Genomic DNA, 26,027 nt, shown 5'->3' with positions numbered 1-26,027 from the left:
TGTCACATTAGAATGATATTCTTCTCTTTTCTGTCTACTTTTTTATGTCATTTACATTGATGGATCATGAAGAGTGCAAAATCTTGAAGTGGCAATGTAATTTCCTTTAGATACATAAATTGAAGCATAATTACACAGGAGACAAGTGGCTATCATATTACATACTTGTATGTATATTAACACAACAAACTTCATCACAAATAAGGGCTGAGGTATAGCTCAAAACTTCACACATCACTCTTGATTGAAGAACTATAATTGGTCTGATCGTCATAATATTTTGACCACAACATTACACCACCATACTTGGAAGAGTTTTTTATTGATGGAAGAACTTGAGAAGTGAGGTCATCAGCAGGGATGAATCCACTGCCAGCAGCTGCAGGAGCAGCTGGCAAGCCAAGAAAAATCTTTTTGGCAGGGATATCTGCAGTCCACTGTTCCCATGCAGCTTCAAGATTGCTAATATCACTAGAACTGTATTGACATGGAGGGTTGTTGTAGAATTGAACCCAAACATAGTCGAAAAGGCCTGTTTTTAAGGCATTTCCAATCCAAGCATCAGGGAATGGACACTGAGGGGCTGCTGTTAAGTAAACTTTCTTGCCCATACTGCTATACGCAGAAAGAGACTTGGCAAGAACATCCCAGTAGAGATTGGTTCCTCCTTCAATATCAAAGTCTATTCCATCTAAAACAGCATCACCAAGTGGACGTGTTGTTGATTGTCCCCCCAAGAAGTTGTTCCAAAGATAAGTGGCAACTTCCCTAGCATCATCAGCTGAAGCAAGATAGTAGCTCCCAGCACCGCCTCCAATCGACAGAATCACTTTAATTCCTTTGGCTTGGCAGGATTTTATATCTGTGCTTAATTTGGTACACTGGCCAACATTTGGATTACAATGACCAGATAGATCTATCATTGGTTGTTGACCATTTCCAAAGGTTGGCAAAAAAGCTATATTCACAAAGTCATAGTTCTTTGTGGCACAGGTTTCCGCCAGAGTTCCTTCACCTCCATTCTGACCCCAGTAAATAGCAATTCCACCAGCATCACAAGAAGCTGCTAATATTAGAATTACTATAGAAAATAATGCAAGTGATCTATTAGATTGGAGTTCCATTCCTTGCTGATTTTGCTAAATTTTGAAATGACTTCTTTAGGAAAAACTATAAAGCTGTTCTGCTTTAGAGAGCATTAGATCATTGCTTTTTATAGGATGAAAATTTACTTACTCAGACTGCTACTTTGTGCTTATGCTAAGTAAAGCGTGGCTTCACAGTTAAGCATTAGATCATTGCTTTTTAGAGGATTAATCTTTGGTTTGTGCTTCTGGATTTGCTAGTATGTTGTCTTTTACCCCTTGTCTTATCCCAAAGTCTTGCTGATGTTATAACAAAGGCGAAGTTTGTCCTTCTAAATAGAACTGTAGCTCACTTGAAAAACTTGATTTCACATTTTAAATGTTTAGTCTCATAAACTGAAAAATTTAAAAGGCCCATTATTAGCCTAGACTACTATGGAACTCATTCAAATTTCGGACATCCATTGTTATCATTAACTGTCTATAAACTAGGGACTGCAACAATTGTGCAGTTTTCTGGTGTTGACTCTCCAAAATTAAACTTCAAATGTTGAAACAGACTTAGAGGTTTGGCATAGCACAAGTGAGATAATTGTTGAGATATGAATTCTTGAATTGCATATTGAAAGAAGTATATAATATGAAGAACGATTTTTTTCTAATCCTGTTCTACTAGTGGTTAGGACTGTCTTTTCATATCGAAGATGGGTTCAACACCATAAAGGAAAATTTAATCGCTCAGGCTACTTACACGCAACATCTACTTGCTCGTTCAGACTTCACGGATAGTAAGTCTGAAATGGATTGTAGTAACTTAAGAAGCAACAGTAGTATTTTTACTGAACGAGCTGCTATATTGCTTCAGTAGCAGAAGTGTTTGTTTATATTTCTTGTTATTCACTTGTTCAATACAGCAGCAAATATAGGCTTGTTTTGGTATATGCATAAATCACTTATTCTCCTCAACTTACACTTCACCATTCTTGTGTTGATTATTGGGGCCTTCATTATGGTTCATAAGATAAACAACTTTCTTTTGTTTGGTCAGAATAGACAATTATGAATTCATATGATGGACAATGTCTGATTGAGATTGCTGATATTTGTCCTTGATATTGCCATATGTTGTTCTATTTTTACTAAATAAATTGGCACCTAACTAATAGGCAATTAGTCAGCAGACAAGTCCTGTCCCTTTGTTCAAACCAGTAGGGGACCTTTGTAAATCAGTTCCTATGTCAGTTTCTAGCCTTTGATTCTGCTTTTTTCTCCTAACAAACTAGGGACCCCAGTTCTGTCTGTTGTCTCTTCTTTTCTCTTTTTTCCTTCATTTCTCTTCCTTTTATAACAATTTCAAGATTCTTTTGGTTTTTAATACACTAATGTATATACTGGAAAAGATAAAATCATTACAACTCCAAAAATCTGAGTTTTTAACTGTTTAAAGCATCTTCATTTTATCCTACAAATGACAGGATTCCTCATCCTTAAATCTACCTGTATGAGTTCGTTCACATTGCCAGTCTCACGTCAGTATAAAGGAGTAGAATTGCTGAGTGTCAAATGTCAATCCAAAACAATCTTTAAGGTAGGGATAAGGCTGTGTATATCTTACCCTCCCCAGACCCAGACCCAACTTATGGAATTACACTGAGTTTATTGTTATTGACAAGATTCCTCTTTCAGGGTAATAAACACATTTTCTACTAGAATTAAACGGATCTTCTTATAGAAATAGAACAAAAAGTCATGATCTTCCAGCCAATAAAGACTGAGAAGATTGACTCAAGAACGAATTTTTGTACAACTCGGACCTAATGGGAACGAATAGACGGAACTTGTGAATGCAAAAGATTCTGCAATCAAGAATTGACTTTTTTTAACTCTGTGTTATCAACCTTAACTAAGTTTTATAATAGTTTACCTATAGTTGCATTTGAAACCTTTTGGCTACATTCTGGGGTCATTATCTTTGGTCTTTAAAAAAAAATTTCATTGCTTTTTTTTTTCTGCTTCATTGCTTTCTTTTGTCTATTTAACTCCTAACAGTCAAGAGACATATAATACTAATACTTTAAAACAATCATTTTTCTACTAGAAGCATGTAGGAAGCTACAATTTAGTTGTATAAAAAATGGCAAAGGGCCAAATAATATCACTATCTATAGCATGGCCAATGGCTTCAACATGTCTGCTAATACTTGCAAATTTTTTTTAATAATATCTCTTTTTCCATTTCCTGCAGAAAACGAGTATCATATGTCATCAAATTGGCCTTTAGTAAAATTTTAGTCAAAGAACCCTTTAATAAAATAATCTCAGAATATGAAGAATTAAATGTAAATAATACATTAATTTGAAATATTTCTTAAAGAACTTATAGATACAAAGTGGAGCTATTCTGGGGATTTTATTAAATGCTAAAATTCTTTGATTTAGGATCATGGATTAACAATTCTTTGCAGCTATGCATTTGTTGTTTTTTTAGCAAATATTAATATTGTATTTAGTTGGACGGCATGATAACATTAGGTGCTACATATATAGCCAAAAAAAAAAAAGAATTCAAAAGATGAAATAATTACGTAAATATGATGATTACTTTCATAAAACCAAAAAAAAAAGAGAGGAATTGTCCTAATTAATTACTTGTTAATTTGATATGAATGCAACATGTGTTGCTGTTTGAATTCTTTTTTTTTTAAATCTATGCAATATTGTATTTATGAAATTACTGTAAAACAAGCTCACGTGAGAGCCTCAATCCTCAGCCAAGCATTTTATTTTTATACAAATTTAACTTATATACATCATATTTTAATCTATCGCAGCGGGTAACCCGTAAACTCTTTTATATAAACACCTCATTTCCCCTTTTCCTTTCTTCACTTCACATATTATATAGTACTATTCACCATGGAAAATTCCCAACCACCTCTTGCCACAGAGAGTTTTTCATATAGCTGGTTGTTGAACAGAAAACCTTCCATTGATGGCCTAACAGAATCTCCTAGACCTTCTTATAGTGATGATGATCATGATAACGATGATGAAGAAGAAGATATGAAGTTTATCGCTTACTCGAAAAGATTCCTAGAAGAAGCTCAAAACTTCAATTTTGATGTCCATCCTGTTTCTGAATCTGTCCACGCTGATGAAATCTTCTCTCACGGACATATCATGCCTCGATATCTTGATAAATCAAAGATTGAATCTTTTCGCGAAGCCTTAAATAATTTCAATATAATTTCATCGGTACCTTCAAGTAGTAGTTTTCATCCCACACCGCGAGTTTCAGATTCTACAACTAGTACTCAAGCTGATGATTTTCTTAAGAAATGGAGGAGATTTTCGCGTAGAGTGTTGGTTAAATGGTTTGGATTCATCAGGCCAATTTCCAAAAGGATATCAAGTTCAAGAAAAAGTACAGCAAAAGTCGATGATCTTCAAAGAAAAGTAAGTGAAATTCAAAGCTGCAAAGCTACTGATTCTCCTCCTCATCGAATAATGAAATCTCATTCTGTTGTTGATTGGGCTGGAAATCGTAACGATCAAACAAGTAGGGTTAAGACATTGAGAAAGGTGAAAAGCTGGAGCAGTATTAAGTCACCACAGGCTGCTTATAATTCCCCTGTAAAAAGTCCATCCTATGATCATTCTGCCGCGGTTTCTGATGCAATTCTTCATTGTAAAAGATCATTTGGTATGGTAACAGAGCCTGATATCAATCTTGATGATCATTTTGACAGCAAAAAGCATTACTAGAGCTGTTTAATTTATCATAGATCACTCAGATTCACTATTTTGTACAATTCTGAGGTGAAAAAAAAAAACAAAACATATCATAGTTATTAGGACTTATTTTGTGTAGATCATGTTAATAATACTTTTGTTTCTCTTATCTTAGTTTGTCATTTTGAAGTCAAAATTGAAGAATGGTGTTATAATTGAAATGAAAGAGTATGATTATACACTATTGTATACGTGTATTATACATTCATCGACTATTTTTAGTTTAAGCGGTTGAATAGACAGAATATTTATTTAGATTAATCCGGTGTGGGGATAAGGTTGTAAAATGTCATCAGGACCCTCAGATGGTCTCATTTTTTTTTTCTCTCTCTCTTTTTGTTCTTTACTGGAGATGGTCTGTGCCATTTTGTGGAGTAGCTGGGAGGGATTTTGATGAAAGGCCCACCACTACAAGTTAAAGAGTTTTATATTGGTTGAATTAATGGAGTATGATATCACATTTTGGCAATGCCTAATTTTTTTTAAAAAATTTCACAGTACCTCCATAAACATCAACTGATCTTTTGATTCATAGGGTGACATATGACAGACCTCATAAAGAGAAATTAAGAAATGTAACCCTGCTACATCAAGTCTAGATTGCTTCGCCATTGGTTCTACGATATTCATGATAAAAATTTACGTGCCCTTGATGTTTACACTAGCCTAATGAATATGTGACACATCTTTACTGACATTCTTACTTTAATTTACAACTTAATCATAGTAAATTAGTAGAATCTAATGTAATTAAGAGAAAATGACCAAAAAGGGCCCCTTATGCTTGAGAATAGATTCAATATGATCTCTCTTTCTTTAAATTTGCCAAAGAGGATACTTTTTTTTGTCTCCATCAGTTAACTTTGGTTATTAAATTTAACATAAAAGGTGATAAAAAGAAAGAAGGTTAATTAAAGCAATACAAAAAAAGTTCAGCAAGAATATAATTCTAGGTGGGAAAACTTGTGTGTTCACATTACTAAATTATCTGCATAACTATTCCATTTCTATAATAAAGTACTGAAAATAGACAAGAACAATTCACAATGCTCTCTGATGATTTCCTTTTTATAGTTAAACATTTATTTCCGTTCACTTCCGTTATCCTTTTCATAACTACTTAAATTCACTGCATTTAAGCTGGAAGTCTTTCGGAAATAATCTGTCTACCTCTTTGAAATAGGAGTAATTTCTCGTGTACTCTATCCTTCTCAGACTCCAAGACGTGGACTTGTTCCTAACTGTTTGGCTATCTAAAGTGTGACACTGAACCCAAGAAAGTCTACATAAGTGCTAAAACTTTCTTTAAAGAGAAAGCTAATTCTGCATTGAGACAGAAATCATGTTACAGTTGGTGAAGGAAACAAAGAAAGACACAAGAGGGTCCCCCATGAATGGCATTTGTTAGGAGAAAATCCAAGATTTTATCCCCATCACTTTTTTGTTTCCATGCAAAAATATTTGTTTTCTTATCCTTAACACATATATGTACAACTATGCACTCCTATCAAGAAGGGAAACACCACAAATTTGGCTCTTTTTTTATGGCATTTGAAATTTGAAAAAATAGAAAACATTGATTTTGCTTCTTTTGAGATTTTGAGGAGGGGACCAACGTAACGTCCTAAGCTACTTGTCCCCGCTAAATGTTTTAAGCATCCTAATATTCTTTATCTCAATTACCAACTCACTTTTAAGTGGTGCACCTTTAAACATGACTTTAATTTGTCTATCTTATGTACGTGGAGTAATTAAAACCCTTTACAAAAAATGGTGTTATATAAAAAATTAGTGAGTTTAATACGTAATCAAAAGATATTATCTTAAGATAGAGAGTATATATAATCTAGACAAATACTATGAGAGATAGAAGCAGGGTAAGAGGTGATCAAGACGAAGGACGTTGGAGAGTCAGGAACTACACAATCAATGTTGAAGAAGTTGTTTTCCGGAATTTATTTTTCTAAAGGATATGTTTTTCAAAATTTTGATAAACCGAACATAAAAAAAATAAGTGAAAACATTTTTCGGACCCTTTAAAATCTAAATAAACTATATTACTTTTTAGAAAGCATTTGGTTGGAATTCAATGTATCTACTTTATCAAAGTAATTCTGATTTGTGTAATTGCCATGTGCTTAATATGTTCCAGCAACATGAAAGTTGCTTTGGCCTTTTCTAAGTTGTAGGCAAAGCGGTTTCGTATACGTAAATTGTAATTAGTTATATAAGTGCATTTGTGCTCGTGTTACAAGTACGAGTCAATAAAGATTAGCAATAAGATAGTGTATTAGCAAAAATAATATATATATTAGCTTTGTGTATTAGTAGTCTCTTGTTTGGTACATTTTTAATTTAATGCTATGTTGCATTAGTCATACACTTTATTGTGTATTGAAGAATGTTAAAGTCGTACAGTATCAATATTTCATTTTATTTTTTATGCAAAGCCAACATGTTCATGTTGTACGACTTCAACAAAAAGTATATCTAGGTATTAATAATGCAAAGAGATTTAATATGTGCATTAGCATGGTTAAACACTAAATTACCCCTCAAAAGTATTTTTACATCTTTTCCATCATAATTGTGGAGCATATTTTTTTAAATAAATATTCTTATACGATGCATGCTATTTCTAATATATCAAACCAAATAATGCATAAAAAATAATCTATTCATTACTAATACAAGAATTACTATACACTCTACCAAACGACTTTTAATGGTCATGTCAGGATTTTCTCTGCAGACTTGTCATCTAGTGTTTATCAAAAAATAACTAAATTTTACATTGTAATTTTTGGAGGAGAGAAGTTTCAATTGACACCTTGAATAAGGGTGGATTCGAGTGTGTTTATAAAATATGCATTGATTTGATAACCTGTGTACCAAATCCCATTCAAGAACTAACTTAATATGCAGAAATCAAGAACCGTGTCTACTTGAAGTTTGTGCAATATAATTAACACCTACAATCTTTGTTTGTTGGTTTGTTATCTTAAGAACAACTAGGAATTAAGTAGGTAATATAACAGTAGCAAGAATTTGCAATGCATGTTTTTAGTCTGGTAATATCGATGATCAGTTAATTATTTTTTCGAAATTATGGGGACCAAAGACATTACTGTTTGTTGATGTGTTTAGTTGTCTGTTAGATTCATTGCATGAACAATAGTGAGAAAGGAATTGTTTTGTTAAAATGATGACAAAAACTAGAGGAAGGACTTGTAGGATTCTCAGTTGGGGACCAAATGACTCTTGTGCTAATATTTTGCTCAAAGTCACATCAAGTTCAATATTATGTAGTACAATTTAACATCTACAATGGGGGAAAAAACAGAGGCGTCAGCTTTTCAAATGGGTCGATTTGAAGCACAGAAACTGTTTGTCAAGTATCAGGAGAACAATGAAAATGAAGATGAAATCAACAGAACAATCTTCCTACAAGTGGGAGTTGGAGAAAATTATTAGTATCAAGAAATCAGTACGACTGTCAACGATAGAGTCACTTTTTAATAGTTATTAGTAGTTTACGATAAAAATACAATATAGCTTGAAAAAAATGATATAAAATATATATTGACTATACAATATAGCTTATATATGCATGAGTTATACAATGACTATACATTATGACACTGTTACAGAAAATGAATATAGTTTAACTATACATGAAGTATAAGACTATTCAATCTTCGATTAACTCGAAATCACCTCTAGATTGTTCCAAACTTTAGATATGAATTTCTCTCAATATTTTGAATCTTTTAATATATATTTCGATGAGACTGATTTACACTTTGAGGAAGAACAAGGACGAAGATGGCGAAGGTCTATAAAAATCTGGCTATTTTTTTCCAATTAAAATGACCAAATGATTCTTTTGGGTAATTGTCACTTTTTGTTATTAAGAAATTAAAATTTTTTAAAAAAAAAGGACTTTTAGAAATAATAACGATGTAATTATGTAATTGTTAAAGAAAAGGATAAATGTAATCTCCTGTTAATCGAATGAACCAATATATTTAGATGATTGTTCAAAGCAAAAATGATTTTAATCTTTTGAGAATTTACATTTCAATATTGATAGACCTCCATTAGGGTAAATATTTATCCGTATTAAATATTCACATCCAATTTATTATCTGAACCTTAATCAATTAGTACTAAATAAGATAGAAATACATGTCACTCAGCTTTATTTAAATTCTGATGATGTATAATATTTTTGTACATTAGTGATCCATAAAACTTAAAATGTAGAAATATATGTATATAAAAAATATGCACATTATATTTATTTATCGAAAACTCGAACTAAACACTCGAGTGAGCTTTTACATCTCTATAATAACTGCTTATTATATGTTCCTGTCATTTTGCCATTTAGTCCAACACTTGAACAAATATCTAATTTTTAATTCGAATTTGGTCAAACAAGTAGAATATGAAAGAAGAACAATTAATAAGTAGAAAAACACCTGAACAAATTGTTATAGCTCCCCTTTGCATCATTTATCGTAGAATGAGGTAAAGATCATTTTTGACATTTTAAAATTTCATCTAACTTTTAGCCATTGTTTTACCATTAAGGAATAGGGAAAATGCTTAAATTCCCCCTCTAAATTGCAGTTACACACTTTTACAATTGTGACGATCTATTACACACTTGAATTACTTAAAAGTGAATTTATTTCAATTCTGATACTCTGACGCACATAGACCAATCACATGATGAGAAAGTGTTTCACACTCACCATGTCACTGCCACATCAATAATTACGTCAGATTAAAAAAAAAAGTCACCCGATATCTTCTTCTTTTCTATATACCATCAAATTCACCATTAAATTACTATCATTATTGCTATTGTCATCAAATTCACTTCTCCACCATCATAGATTTCACCACCCATAATCAAATTCACCATTGGAATCTTCCCACAACCATTGTCCTCCTAAAAAATCGATAACAAACATCATAAATTTAACTAATTAACCATCGGAACCATCACTATCATTGAAATTCATCACAATCATAATCATAATTTCATTATTCCCATCAAAATCATGAATTTCATTGTCATAATCGAGATTAAAAGTCATACCACCACAAATTTTTCACCCACCACAAAAAATTTATCACAATATACAAATTTCATTCAAGCTCAAAGAAGAGAATTATGAAAAGTTGCAATTTTTTAATTGTAAAGATTTTAATGTATGCTTATAGATTAAGAAGGATCTATAAGCATACATTAAAATTTTGAATTTCGTGCAAAAATTCAAAAACTTTTTACACACACAAAAAAAAAAGCAAGATCTGATTTTTTTTTTAAAAAAAAATCATGTCAACTTCAAGGGTAGAATCAAATTCAATTTTGAGTAGTATAAGTGTGTAATAGATCGCCTCAATAATTTAAGCGTTTAACTGACTTTTCGATCCAAATTTTTGGATGAATTTATGTCTTTCCCTTAAGTAATATGGATTAAAAAGATAAAGAAGGTATGATTTCAAAATTCAAAAAGATTAAAGGGTACAAGTAGGATTTAATTAAAAAAATTAAGTAAATAAATAAATGGAAAAATGCTCAAATATGTTATTGAACTTTTAGAAAAGGCTCATTTATGTCACTTGTTAAAAGTTTGGCTCATCTATGCCATTACCATTCAAGAAAAGACTCATTCATGCCATTATTTTTTAACAATGATTTTGTAAAACCATTTTTGACACGTGTCCAATTGTAATTCGGCCACGTCATCAACTTTTTTTCTTTAAAAAAATTAAAATAAATGAATTCCATTTTTATTCTAAATTTTGATTTTTTTTTATTTAAAATTTTATTTTTTAAATAAAAAAATCAAAAAAAATTAATTCAATTTTTTTTTTTGGAATTATGATTTTTTAAAGTAAAAAATTTGATGACGTGACAAATTATAATTGGACACATGTAAAAAATGATTTTGCAAAACTATTGTTAAAAAATAATGGTATGAGCCTTTTCTTTAATTATAATGGTATAAATGAGTCAAACTTTTAACTGATAGCATAAATAATTTTTTTTAAAAGTTCAATGAATTTTTGAACCTTTTCCCTAAATAAATTATACAAACACGGTATTTTAACTCCTAAACAATTTAATTTAGGATAACAAGTTTATCAAATCTCTTCCACTCTTTCCATCATTGTCACTTATATTTTACAAACCCATTTTATTTTTAAAATTAGTAAAACAAAAAGAAAAAGTAAAATGGAAAAATTTGTCAGATTTGAACCCCAAAAAAGAATTGAGTAAAAAAACACAAGTTATATGGGAAAAAATAATATTAGAAGTGAAATTGAACCAAAAAGAAAATTAAAAAAAGGAAAAAATAATATTACAAGGGAAATTGAACCAAAAAGAAAAATTTAAACAGGGAAAAAATAATATTAAAAGTGAAAATTGAACCAAAAAAAAATTTAAAAAAAATAATGTCAGAAGTGGGATTTGAACCCACGCCCTCTTACGAAGACCAGAACTTGAGTCTGGCGCCTTAGACCACTCGGCCATCCTGACTTTGTTGTTTATATTTCGATAAACATTATATTTAAATATTTTTTACGTTCGTCCTATTTATATTTTCACACTCCAAAATATAGAAGGCGCCAATCAATAACCAATTTTTGTTACCTGAAATCATCAATTCACATCTGCTAGGGTTTAACACTTCTGAGGGGAAGATGCAGGTATTTGAATTTAATTACACTGTGTGTTCAATTTTCTAACATTTTCAGCTGATTGTAATTTCTCGCAATCAATTTTTAGTACCCGATGAATCCACCGGGGCCACCACCATTCGGACGACCGTTACCTCCGCCATTACCGGCTTTTCCACCGGCGTCAAGTGCTTTCTGGAGCAGCTCCACCAATGTGGTTGATCACCTCAAAAACCTACACGACACCGTGAATCTGGCTACAGCTTTGTAAGTAACAGAAAGCTTAAAACTTTGAATGATGAAACACTATTATATACATTATTGAATGTGAATTTGTATGTGTTGTTCTTTAGATCTTTTTTGGGTTCTGAGAAGTCAGAAGGAGCTGGAAATGACTAGAAATAGAAAAGTTGTCGTTTATGTTTGGAATAGATCAAAAAGGAAATAGTGTTACATTAAACATAAATGAGGGAGTAACAACAACAACATACCTAGTGCAATCCTGTAAGTGGAGTTTGGGGAGGGTAGGATGTATGCAATAGAGGGAGTAATGAAGGTGAAAAGTATGGTGACAGTTCGGAAATGGGGCTAAAACTGTCTAGAAGCACCTATTATATGCATTGGTTGAATGCAAATTTGATTCACCAGGGTGGTGGGAAGATAGTAAGCGTCCCTCTACTCTTAACCTAAGTCTCGGAGTTTGAGCAAATGGAGAACCTGTCAGTGCACAAGGTGTTACCCTCTTAATCGGGTTTCCCTTATAAATAGGTATAGTCACATCAGTGGATTTTTTACATGGCAGATGCTTAAAGGAGGGGGGAAAGAATGCAACTTGATAGTGTTCGTGCTTAGGTCTTCTAGGTGTTTTGCTTTGGATCATTTTGAGCGGTTAATTGGTAAACTTTTTCAAAAAAACTGGTTATATAGACTTGATAATGTTAATTTGGGTGGAAGATAGGAAAGGAAATCCGATGAAGGTTCTGACAATGGGGCTAAAGTTTGATTCAGAAACACTATGATGTATGAATTGTTGATACTATTTGAAAGTGTCTGCATTTTGGTCTTCTAGGTTTTTGGTTTAGCAGGCAAAAAGAAATGGAATTTTTTAGCTAGGGTGGAAGACTAAAAAAATATGAGAGGGGTTTGGAAAATGGTTCTCGTAACAGCTTTATTGTGTAACTAAAGCTTAGAACTTCAAATCAGTAGTATATGCATTATTATATTTGAATATGATAGTTTATGTGCTCCTGTTTATTTTTTGGGTTTTTGAATTTTGAAATTTGTGCAGGAAAAAGGAGATGGAAATGTTAATTACATTGAAAAACAAGAAAGAAAATTCTGAGGAGGGTTCAGAAAATGGGGCTAGTGCTGGCTCTCTTGATAGTTTTGTGAAGTTTATGGAGCATTCTAAGATCAATATGGAAAGCCAAGAATTGTTGTCGTTGGAAGCAGCTAATGCTTTAATGTCAAAATTGAGAGCTCAGTTGGAACCTTTTAGAGTTATCACAGATGAGATGGCCCCATGGGAAGAAAAATCTGCAACTGTTGGATTAGCAAATAAAATGCACAAGTACAAAAGGAACAAACTTTGGCGAAAGAGGAAGAGGAAACACGTTGCAGAAAAACTAGCAAAGGTGCTATAAAACCATTTCACTGCATTCCCTTCTTTTGTGTCTTCTATATTTTTGGAATTTTAATCTCTAATGTTTTTGTGACTTTTTGTTATCCGTTTTAGCATTCTGATTCTGATGTCACACTTATCATTAGGAGCGAGAGCAATATGACCAAATTGATATGGAAGCTGATGAATGGAGGGCGAGAGAGATAGCCAAGGATATTGCAAAACGCAAGGTATTAATACTGAAACTGTATAGTACTAAGTACTGGTTTAGAATTTCCATCCTGTTATGGAAAAAGTAGAGGTGGCCCTCTGTGTTGGCTTGTACTGCCTGGGTTTGAACACTTGTGAAAACTTTTCAATCATTAGCCCAAAAATATTTAAGGAAAAAGAAATGAGAAAGAGAACAATCAATAGCCAGATTGAATGTTCTTAGACGACAAATTTATCCCTTAGATTTATGACACGTCTATTGTTTACCTTCATCTATTCTTTTTTCTTCTGTATTGCTCAGTAACTCATGTTGTATCTGCAGGTTGAAAAGATGAAGGAAATAGCAAAGCTGAAGGCAAAAGAGGAGAAAAAGAGACTAGAATCTGAGGTGAGGATGATGGTTTCTTATTCATGCAACTGGAGATGACTGTTGAAGTTCCCAAAGCTTTTTCACAACAATGTAGCAATTTCTTTAGGATTTTAGATACTAGTGAGAGTTTTGACATGGTGAGGCACCATATTTATCTTCCAGTTCAGTGTTTCATGTGGTTGAGTTTTGCTCCTGCTCCTCTTCCAGTAAACAAAGTCTGCCAGACATAACCCTTGGAGACAGATTTATATAGAAAGTATGCAGTGAGGGCACTTGCAAATCATTAGGTAACCTAGCTCGACCCAAGCAATGCCCAAAAGTCTCATGCCTTTCTTGGTCGGACCAACCTAACCGTCATCCCAAAAAGAAAAGAAAAAAAAGTTCCTTTCAATACCACAAGATATGTGAGTTTGGTTTATGGTTTATTTGAGATGACAACCAAATAATATAATATTGTATGCCCTTTATTTCTGGGTATATGATGTTGAGTCACTTTTATTTTTGCTTTCAGCTTGAGCTGGCATTGATAGTAGAGAAATTGCAAGAATTACGTTCCATCAGGGTTCAGAAATTGAAGAAGCAAGGTAAATATCCTAATGATGTTGTTATGTCTTTGTGTTTCCTTTAGTTTATCTAGCTTGTTTGATCCTTTTCCTATTGAATTTATTATTTTACCTCTGCTTCTAGTGGGACGCTTATATTTGTGGTTGAAAGCTGCACCTAAGTAAAAGCATGCAGTGTTCTGCTTGGATTGTTGAAATAGTATGTAATGAATGAGTTTTTTTATTCGTTAACTATGAGATGCTCAATAGGAAAATGAATTTGGTGAAAGAATCAGTAGTTTCCCCCTTGAGATTGTAATTTCTTTCTTAGTGCGGCGACCGCGTGTGGATCATTTGGCAGGTTCCTCTTCTGCTTCATGAGTTCTGTGGAGAATTTAACCCAAATATATGCAGTTGATGTGTCTTCAGCATGTACCTATTTTTATATGCTGATCTTTTAGCATCGATACTCAGAGAGTGAGTGTTACTGCTGTTTTTCTATAAACCTGTAAATATTTGGCTTTACGGGATGACAGAGTAGAAACCCTTGTGAAAGATACTTCCACTATCTTTTACCCTCAGTCTTGTCTATCCCCCTTTGGCCCCAAAGACATGCCTTCTTCAGTCTTAATTTCTAACATCTTGTTTATACTTAAATAGGTCACTTTCTCCCTGAGGAGGATGACAAGTTTCTAGAAAAAGTAAGAGCTGCAGTCGAGGAAGAAGAGCGACAGGCAAAGGCAGCTGCTGATACAGCTGCTGCTAAGGATGCAATTGCAACTGCTGAGGTATCCAGGAAAACAATCCAAAGTCAAAGACCAGAGCCTGGTGACCTGCATGCTAATACTGGTGACGATAAAATAAATCCAGACCAAATGACTGTGGATAATGATAAATCAGGTCCTACACCTGTCAATGAGTTGGAAAAGGTTGGATCTAAAGGTCTAGGCTCAGCCAGCTTACATGATTCTGTGGCAAATCTACCAATGGAATTTTATCACTATTACTATGGCAGTAATCATGATTTGGGAACGCTTATAGAGGTGAATTTGGCTATTGCCTTGTTAATTCTTTACTCTGCAGTAGATTTGCATTTCTCTATCATTTGTGATTGAAGACCCATTTTGTTCTTTCTATGTTAATTATGAGTTGTTTTTGCAAGAAGAAATGTCAAAGTTGATTATGCTCGACTTGAAACCTTTTCTTTCTTCTATGCAGGTAAGAAGAACATGGGATGCATACATCAGACCTGGAGGAAGGTAAATATATCCTGCTAAATCCTGCTAGTATCCCTTTTTGTTTAGTCCACAAAAGCAAAAGTTGTATTAATCTCATGATGCATTTGTTGGTCAGATGGACATCTAGTGTAGCTTCATTCATTAATAATCATTATTCTCTCGATGCTTACATCAATCAGTCCTTAACTCCTTATCAAAAAAAATATATCAATCACATTTTTAACTCTGTTATATTCTTGCCTAGATTTCATACCCTTGTTACCACCACACCAGTTTTAAGATTTTGTCAGTTCACTTAAGCATGTGATTTAACATTTTTCACTCACAGCACTAAAAGAAATCATTTCAATGTCATGATCAAAGTATAGTAAGGATTTGTTCTTTGAATCGGCTGTGGTAATAGAATCCCAATGGGCAGTAATCCAGCTATAGGTCCAGTTTGATACAAATAGTTGTGATTGGCTCTCACTGCTTTTGAATTGTTGAAAGTATGCACCTTTTGCATCTAAAATGTGAAGTCATTTCTACTCGACCAACGATAAAGAAATGTTATTGTTATTTACCCTTTAGTGTCTTCTGCGTGAACTATGTTCTCCTTCTAATCATTATTCTCTTTGGAGTCACTTTCTTAAAACTAACAAAATGTAATTCTTTCCAATTTCTCATGACAAGTTGTGTCTGCATATGCCAAATAACAGGTATATCTAACACCCACCCTTTAATCTCTGTGTGTTGATGCAGTCGAATACCTGGGCACTGGGTCCAGCCACCACCTCCAGCAGATGCGATATGGGCATCCTACCTGGCGAAGCCTAAATGACATTTTATAGGTGGTTTCCTAGTGCCTAAGCATCGCCTTTGCAGATTTTCTCGTTTGCTGGCTATCCTACTAAATGATTTGTGATCTTTCAGCACCGCGCCTTTGATGCTTGTTGAGGACATCCGGACACGGACAAAAAGGCTTGTGCCTAATTTCTCTCTCTCCCCCATGATCAACAGAACTCCAAGGCAAACATGAGGGGCTACCTTTGTCTGAAACAATGGTGATTTAAGTGCAATACTGTACAAGGAAGACATTGATAATTGCTAGGAGATCAGGCATGCCATTAATGGACTTCCTAAGGGGATCAAATAGCAGGAGCTGATATTGCCATAGTAGCTACCCAGGGGCGATCCCACGTGGGTTCCGGGGTTCGGGCAAAAAATTACGCCGTATATATAAGGTAAATTTTTTGTATTTGAACCCCCTCAGTGACAAAGAGAAACTAATAGCCAAGCGGTTGAGTCCCCTTGAAATTAACCTCCACGTTGAGGGTTCAAATCCCTATGTTAGCATTTTTTTTAGTTTTTGATTTTATAAAACGTGCTAATAGTGTGGTTTTAAACCTAAAAAAAAATTCAAAGGGTCGGCCACTAAAACTATATACTACTTGGAATTTTGTTATGTTGCCTTATTTACATGTTTATACTTTTATTTTTGAACCTCCTGAATGAAAATCTTGAATCCGTAGCTACCATATTAATGAATTAGTGTCTCGCAAGTCTCACACTCGTTAGTATCAAGCTTTTGTTAATGTGTATCGCACCCTTTGGGGACGAAGCTAGATATAAGGGGGTTCAAATAAATTTCCTTAGTCAAAAAAGTATATTATGCAAATATGATCAGAATGAATTTATTTGGTTATATACAAACAGTTAAATCCCTTTGACTCAAGTACAAATTTTACGGTTCTTTGATGTCAAATTTTACGGTTCTTTGGTAGGATGTATAAGAATAATGCTAACTAAAGTATATTAGTAATGTTTTGCATTAATTTACATAAATCATTAATGTTTTGGTATATTAAAAATAGCACGCTTTGTATCACAAATATTTGTTTATAAAGATACCTTTCACAATTATATACGATGGAAAATATGTTATTAAAAAGAGATTTTGAGGGACACGGGGATTTATCTTTAACCATGCTCATGCTAATGTATGTATGCATAAAACCGCTTGCATTACCAATACCATGAATTTTCATATATTAGTAATACACAAGCATCAGTTATACCGTTGAAAATTTGAAGTCCAGGCATATACTATTGCCTTGACATACACCAAATGACTTGCTATATTGCTTTAGCTCATAAGCTCAAATCTGAACTGTGGAAATTAATATAGATTTTTTCTGGCTCTGGAGCTTTGACATTGAGACTGTTTTTAATTATACGTGATATTAGCAGAGTACATTTGTACATGTTCAACTTTAGTTAATTAGTAATTGTGGGAACAATTATAGATCTTGTTAATTTACTTGGGGTCGTTTGATGTGCATACTTGTTATGTTGATATTACAGAAATTGTTTACTATAAATAATAATCAAACTATTGTTATATGATGAAATAATAAAAGGGATTGATATACATAATATTATTATTGCGTGAATTACTTATTTAGAGGTATTTATCTATAAATAGTTTAATATTTGTATTGATAATGCACTAATTCTTAATATACATTATATTCCGCATAAAATTAGTAAATAAGTACAAGCGTTATATATTTTTACAAGTCATGCTGTGAATAATTATGCTTGATAAGTTATACTAAATAAGTTGAGCTACATTAATTATTTGAGATTAGCTTTTATTGCTTTGTTTGGTTTGTCATGTTTAAACTTATATTCACTGTATAAGTTTTAACAAAAAATACCCTCCACCTTATTTAGTTTTTCTTTTACATTTTCTTTGTAAGCTTTAGTTATTCATTCTTAAAAATAAATTTTTCATTTTATTTTAGCTTAAATATATTTTTGTGTGCATTTCTATGATTGTGTTGTATGTTTTTAAAATTAAATTTTCATCTTGTTAAAACATCTTTCTTATCTAGTTTTAAAATAAATTTTTCATCTTATTTAGCTTAAAAATAGAACCTTCGTCTTACTTAGTTTAAGAATAAAACTCCCATCTTATTTAAATGAAACTTCCGTTTTAAGTTTATTAAAGTAAAAGAGATACTATTATTATTATTAAAATTTTATACATTATAATTGATTTAAATACAATATAAGTTTTAAGTGGTAATAAATAATTTAATAAAAAATATATATTTAGTAGTGGAGGCCTGGAGGGTACATTTTAAGAGAAATCAAAATATAAATAAAACAATAATTAGACAAGTAAATTCAACTTATAATATGTTAATAATAAAATTGTATTTATAAAATATAATTTTTTAACAAAAAAAAACATATTATCATAAAAACAACGAATAATAGTGAATGTTATTATTAATGTAATTAGAAATTATGTTAATATAGATCACTTGAAAGTGGGATATAAAAGAAAGTGTTAAGAAGTGTTTTTTGTTAGGGAAAATGGTCTGATATACCTCTTAACTTTGTCATTTGGAGCTGATATAACCCTCTTTATAAAAGTGGCCCATATATGCCCTTACCGTTATACAAACGGCTCACATATACCCCTGCCGTTACAAAATGGCTCACATATACCCTTCATTTAACGGAAGTTAAAAAATTAGTTTTAAATTTATATTGATTACTTCTAATTTTTTTAAAAAAATTATTTAGGGGTATATATGATTCTTCTATCAAAGTTCAAGGTACATTTTAATTTTTTTCATACATAAATTATTTTTTGACTTCTTTTATTATAATTATTTGAATTTCTTATTCTTATTTTTTTTTTCATTCCTTAGTTTAAAGAATAAAAAATTAAACTATTTTTTTTGTGTGTATTGTAATTTAATTTCGTATTCGAAGAAAAAATTTGGTCATCTACAATAAGTTTTATAAGAATATTGTGAAACATAAATAAATTTGATTATCAAAATAATAATTATAAATTAGTCATTGAAACAAAAAAAAGTCAAAAAAATATGTTTGACGAGGATTAAATTTACTCATATGTGATTATATTTTTTTTAAAAATAATAATAAAAATTTAGATTAAATTTTTTTTTTCATTTCCGTTATAGGAAAAGGGTATATATGAGTCATTTGTTTACAAGTAGAGGTATCTATGAACCACTTTCATAACAAGGGGTATATCAGCTCTAAATGACAAAGTTGAGGGGTATATCAGACCCTTTTCCCTTTTTGTTATTTTACCTACTTATAAATAATTGAGTAAATCAACAGATCCAATAAGATATTCTTATTATTTTTCACGTAATTTTGCTTTTGAATAAATTATTTTACAATTAGTATTTATTTACATGTCACCAAATCTATAATCCAAATTTCAAACTAATAGGGGATAATGGTAAATGAAAAAAATGATAGTAAAGAGAAAATATTTTTTCTTTTTTTTCTATGTGAAGAGAAAATATTGAAGTAAACGAATAAAATTTCATTGATAAATAACTTTAGATTAAAGATTAACTTGAAATTTCAAGATAATTAGTGAAATACAAAATTGATGCTAAATCATTAATTTGTTTGAAAGTTTGACACGAATTTTTTTATTTCATAATTTGTTTAGATGAAGAGGTAGAGTTTTACTAAATACACATATATAAAATTTAGATTTAGATTTGGTGAACAAAAAATCAAAAAGAAAAGGGACCATAGTAAATGAAAAAAGAGAGTCAAGGAAGGTATAAAAATTGCATTTATATTCATTTTAAATTTGCCAATTATATTTCTTTGAAAAAATTAACTAATTAATTAAAATTTCTAACGTAATTATCACAACACCTAACTTTAAAATAATCAATCAATATATATATATAAATGAGGATCATAGAGGAGCTGACGTGGCACCTCTCTATGGCCTCCATTTCAATTTCTTTTTTTCCTCCTTTTTTATTTTTTTTCATTTCTTTTCATTAAATAATTTGTTTATTAATTAAAAAATTCATTCATATTTATTATTCTAATTATACCTAATAAGTTACAACAAAACCTCCATCTATTTACATTCCCTACTTAAATAATATGTCTTTTCAACTTTATTTAACTATTCTTATGGTTTACACAAACTATAAATAACAACTACCTATGTTCAATGATCATTCTCATTTTCTCATTCTTTCTTTTTATTAGTATAGTTTTTTCTTCTTTACATTTTTTTCTTCATCTTTTTCATCAATTATGTACTTAATAAGTTCACCATATGATCTTCATATTGATAAAGATCATACATATATTCTTCAAGATTAATCAAATTGATGTTTGCATTAGTTTGGTACAAGTTTATGAAAATGAAGAAGGAGTCATAATTATTTCAAGATTTCATCAAGAAGATAGTCATATTAGTAAAAAAGTTTGAATGATTTCCAAATATTTTGAAGATTAATTCATTCATGTATTGTTTTGATTATATTTTTAGTTAGATATATAATTTCATGTTATTCAACAAAAATTAAATTATGAAACTCTACTATTCAACACATTAGAAAGCTCAATTAACATTATTTTCTTCATTTTACTTTGCTCTTTTTCTTATTATTATTATTATTATTTTTTTTTATTATTATTATTATTATTATTATTATGTGAATGAATGAAGATGAAAAGTTATATAGTTTTATTTTTATGTAATTTTTTCGTCAAGTTTTAATTAATATTTTAATTTTTGTCACAGTTGAAAAATATAATATTGCACACGATACATTTCTTATAGCTATTGCATATCGATATCCCTAAAAAATATATGATGTAGTTTATCATATTAAAAAAAAGTCATAGACTAAACAAAAAATAAATTAATCATTTTTTAGTACTTTTAAAAAATTTAATGAATAAATAAATTATTTAATGAAAAGAATGAAGAAAATTTTTTCCCTTAATCACATTAATTATATTTAAAACTAAAAAGTATAATTTATTTAACTTCTCTTAATTATTGAAAATGAGAAACATAAAAAAAAGTGATGTGACATTTATCTTCTCTTTATTGACCTTTTTTCTTATCTAAATTAATTAATTTTTGTAAAAGTAATTTACTTAATTAATTAAAAATAATTTTTATTAATAGAAGAACATTTACAGTAAAAACTTTTCACATACTACTTTATTAGGAGTAAATAATAATCATTCATAACTCACATCTAATTTCAAATCCTAATAGATTAATTTTTCACTTTATTTTTTTTGACCTTCTTGTGATTATAATTTTAGAATAACAATTTTAAAAAAATATTTTAAGTTATTTTCTCTTTATTATTTACTTACAACCAATATATCTATTTATATATAAAGTTAGAATGTTAAAAATAAATAAGATGATGTGGTACATTTCTATCACCTTCAATCACATTTATCTTTTCTCTAAATTATTTAGCATGTTTTTTATTTTTCTTCACTAGTGTGATATTGTAAAATATATTTTCAAAATTTCCTCTTCAAATAATTACTTAATAGTATTATTTTACATAATTAACATTTTTTTATATATGTAACTTTTATTTTTAATTGTTAATTAATAATATTCATGACTTCAAAACCTTTCATGTGGATAACCCCCTAAAGTAATTAATGTGCAAGTTATATAGTTTTTCTTATCTTACTTAGTTGCTACAAGTAACAATTTTAAAGAAATTTTCTATAGAGTTTTTGTATTTTATTAGTATTTTTTTATATATTATAAATTTATAAGTGTTTATTAACAGTTTGTTATATTGTAACAGTTTGTTATATATTATAAAATTAAGTAGAGTATATTGTTAGTTGAATAATGAAAATATAATATTCCTATTGAATTGCTTATGTATTGTTGACATGATTTCTCAATATACCGAAGATGATTTTCACCAAAATAAAAGTCAACCTTTTATTATTTTACAAGCAATAGATTCTAAAAGATATAATTATTTTAGATAAAATAATATGATAAGCATGAGTTGAAATTAGTAGTATATTTCCACTCTAGGAATTTCATTCACACACACACACATATATATATATATGATATGTTTTCTAATTTATTAAATTATTGGTTATCAATTTATTTAGAGTAACTTTTTTCGTTAATATTTTTTCTTATTAACACGATATAATTTAACTCTCTCCTAAAATATAATTTAGAATTTACTACATCCGCATAAACAAAAAGAAAATTTTCATGAAATTATTTTTCTTTTTTTACATGTTTCTAAAGATAATATACCAAATAGATAATACGAAATCAACTATATTTAAAATATTAATAGCATAGATAGTGAACAACTAGTTGAAAAATATAATTTATTGGGTTTAATGATAATAATATTTAACTCGATATACTTTTACAAACAAAGTGTATCCCAATTTATCTGATAAAAGACTTTTAAACGATTATGTTCTTTCTCATATTTTTTCAATAAATAAATTCTCCTCTAATTTCTTCTTCCAATTGTTCTCGTCAATAAGTACCTTTTTTTTCTTTAAAAATTGGTAAAAGTATCACATAAGATATTCACAACAATTTAATTGATTCAAATACACATTTTTTGTGATTTTTTTAATTCAATTTTGTATTTATTAAATCTTTCAAAATATTTATTAGTTTAGTTACTTAATAAATTTTTTCAATTTCAATAAAATTTTTAGATAAGAAGAACATCAAAGATTCCTATCTAATGATAAATCCAAAGAGGATTAAAACACATTCTATTTAATTATCAATTTTCTATCTTTTGATTCGATGTATTTCTAGAAAATTGATAATTAAATGAAATATTACTTATAATCTTCTGACTCCCTATTAGAGAAATATTGAAATTTTCCTTATCTAAAACCCTAGTTAAAATTAGGAACTTCACTAAACTAAATATTTTTTGAAAGATTCAATAAGTATAAAATCAACAAAAAAAATCTAAAATTCACAAAATGATACATTATAATCAATGATATTCTTTCAATTTCTGGGGGGAAAATTGACACTTAATGATGAGAGAAATTCAAAATCAAAGAACAAACGAATTAGACAGAAAAAAAAAAGAGATAAATTAGAAATTTATTTAAGATACACTATATTGACTAAATATTGACATTTTTAATAATTACTTAAAATATATATATATATTTTTAATAAATATATTAAAAATGTTGACTATATCGAACCCCTCTACATATTTTCCTTCAAATACGTAACACCAACATAGAGACCGATTGGACCAACATTTGCTCATCTCTCAACAAGCGATCACTGACTGGATGAATCATCGCAATCCTTTTTGGATGCAACGACTCTAAAAATGATAGCCCATTGTTTGAATGTGAACAACAATATCAGGATGATTATCAAAGAGATGAAGAAAATGCTTAACAATTGCAAATAGTACAATTGATCTCAAACTTGATATTCGGCATCCTTCGCTAATACACAATTTGATTCATTTTGAGTCTGCTATCCTGACATTAGATAGCTATGATTTTTGTTCGTGTTATAAATTACTGTATGTATTCCTCTCATTGAGATTATCATTATCATTCTTTAAGCTGAAAGAAACTGTTGAGAAGTAGTTCACTTTTTATGTTGATATATGCAGTATTTGATTCGATACATTGGGCAGGACACAATAGAAACCGAAGGAGTGGGACTTCAAAAGCAAGTATGAAAAGTAGAAAAACAGATGGAAGTACAAATTTAGCCAAGGGTTCAAGAAGCACCATAATGGAAAATATGGAGCTTCCTACGATTCGGCAAATGTTAAATCTGCGAAGGTATTGTTTATAGTGTTAGAGAGGTCTCGTTCAAGAGTTTTTACCCTCTCCGCTGGGTACCTTCGCATTCATCTACTTCTTTCAAATAAAAAGAAATCATATGTCAGAAATCAGATCAGATTATAAAGCAGTCCAAGCCAGAATGATTCAGGCTCGGAGATCTGGATTCAGAAATCGATATCCGAAAGCAAACTTGGCCGAATGCGCATTGTATTATAGCGCTTCGTCCATAGGACCTTCGATAAATATCAAAACTCAGCAATTAAATTACAAGGAATTTTTTAATAGATGTTTAATCGAACTACACAGAAGAGAAGATCTGCTCAGGGAATACGAACCATAGAAGATAGAACCTCATCTTGCGGAGATGAGAAATATCACCGCAATCCGATAATTTCTTCGTTCCTCTTCATAGCAGCAGCAAAATATTCAAGCAAGTACAAACAAAATTACCTATAGCTATTGAAGATACAGGGCGGCCACTGCTAGTGCTGCCGGCTAAAGTCACGGCCGCCAACTAAACCCTAGGGTTTTGACGCTTCCACGATGATAATACATTACATGGGTATCGCGCTTTATATAAAGCCGTGCTGCGTTGTCACTGACCCTGTAAATGTGAAAAATATTCAATTTGACCCATGAGGTTTTCTTAATTCTTATTGGGGAGGCCTCTTTAACTTCTCAAGTTTACAAGAGCCCCTTTGCTAGTTTGTTTGAAATTATCAACAAATGACTAATGTCTACCTTGTATGAGAACACTTACGAAAATTATATATTCATGTCAAAGGTTAGATGCATGTTTAATTGTTATTCCGTTTATTTTAATTTATGCGATATAATTTAATTAAATATGAAATTAAAAAATATGGAAAAAATTTGTCATGTTTAAAAATTACTCTTTTAAAAAATAAATTTTTAAATAGAAGATTACACTTTTATGATTTTTTGTCAAATAAGTGAGATCCAACGTATAGATGAAATTTTGATAGTGTAATTAAAGATTTTATCAAATAAGAAAATGTGATCAATTTTTTTGACCTGTCTTATATAAATTAAAATAAAATAAGGAGTATTTTTTTAAGGTAAAGGCAAACACATTCTTACGGGGTGTCAAGTGACACCCTTTCGTTAAAAATTACAATATATAATAAATTTTGTAATGTTACCCTCATCTATGTATTTCTAGAAAATTAATAATTAAAAGAAATATTTCTTATAATCTTATTTGAGTACCAATTAGAGAGAAATATTTGAAGTTTACCTTATCTAAAATCCTAGTTAAAATTAGAATTTTTACTAGATAACTGAACTAATATTTTTGAAATATTTAAATAAATAATCAATTTTTTTTTTAAAAAAAATAAAAGTCGTAAAATGATACATACCTAATCAATGAGATTGTTACGAATGTCTTTTTAAGATATTTTTTCAATTTTTGGGGAAAAAGATCTTTGACATTATTGATGAGAGAAATTAAAAATTAAAGAAGAAAGAATTAGACAAGAAAAAATTGAGATTAAGTAGAAATTAATTTAAGGCACACTTTATTTACGAAATATATACATTTTAATAATTATTTTAAAGTATAAATATTTTTAATAATTATATTATATTTTGACTAATTAACTAATTATTTTAAAAATAACTAAAATCTTTTAAAGCTTCCAAATATAAACAAGGACACTCTCCTTAATTTCCTTCGACCATGCACATATAGTAAATAATAATCAATTTTATAATCAAGCCTGATTGGATTGACATTTGCTTATCTCTTAATAGGTCCATCACCCAAAAAGATTATTATTATTGTCATTA

The 26,027-nt window shown here is 30.2% G+C and overlaps 3 protein-coding genes and 2 non-coding genes across 5 annotated transcripts; 2 read left to right on the top strand and 3 right to left on the bottom strand.

Annotated features, from left to right (window-relative positions):
* Positions 1-83: 83 nt before the first annotated feature.
* On the bottom strand, positions 84-3,790 carry LOC109121376 (acidic endochitinase-like). Its single transcript, XM_019216172.3, has one exon. The coding sequence runs from the start codon at positions 1,122-1,124 to the stop codon at positions 228-230; it is 897 nt and encodes a 298-aa protein (XP_019071717.2). The 5' UTR covers positions 1,125-3,790; the 3' UTR covers positions 84-227.
* A 211-nt stretch (positions 3,791-4,001) lies between these two features.
* Positions 4,002-4,850, top strand: LOC101266274 (probable membrane-associated kinase regulator 6). The gene has a single exon (XM_004231148.4). It carries the CDS (start codon positions 4,002-4,004, stop codon positions 4,848-4,850), a length of 849 nt encoding a protein of 282 aa, XP_004231196.2.
* Positions 4,851-11,352: 6,502 nt separating this feature from the next.
* On the bottom strand, positions 11,353-11,436 carry TRNAL-CAA (transfer RNA leucine (anticodon CAA)). Its single transcript has one exon. It is a non-coding gene; the product is annotated as a tRNA-Leu (tRNA).
* A 61-nt stretch (positions 11,437-11,497) lies between these two features.
* On the top strand, positions 11,498-17,001 carry LOC101244903 (U11/U12 small nuclear ribonucleoprotein 59 kDa protein). The gene is made up of 10 exons (XM_004229909.5): positions 11,498-11,606; positions 11,686-11,843; positions 12,865-13,210; positions 13,344-13,427; positions 13,730-13,795; positions 14,289-14,361; positions 14,980-15,362; positions 15,538-15,578; positions 16,299-16,387; positions 16,470-17,001. The coding sequence occupies exons 1-9, from the start codon at positions 11,601-11,603 to the stop codon at positions 16,375-16,377; spliced, it is 1,236 nt and encodes a 411-aa protein (XP_004229957.2). The 5' UTR covers positions 11,498-11,600; the 3' UTR covers positions 16,378-16,387; positions 16,470-17,001.
* Positions 17,002-24,129: 7,128 nt separating this feature from the next.
* Positions 24,130-24,280, bottom strand: LOC112940816 (small nucleolar RNA snoR145). The gene has a single exon (XR_003245081.2). It is a non-coding gene; the product is annotated as a small nucleolar RNA snoR145 (small nucleolar RNA).
* Positions 24,281-26,027: the final 1,747 nt, after the last annotated feature.

Source organism: Solanum lycopersicum, chromosome 1 (assembly GCF_036512215.1).
Source record: "Solanum lycopersicum chromosome 1, SLM_r2.1".
Classification (NCBI taxonomy): domain Eukaryota; kingdom Viridiplantae; phylum Streptophyta; class Magnoliopsida; order Solanales; family Solanaceae; genus Solanum; species Solanum lycopersicum.
The sequence above is the reverse complement of the archived record's forward strand: the minus strand, read 5'-3'. Positions and strand labels throughout refer to the sequence as shown.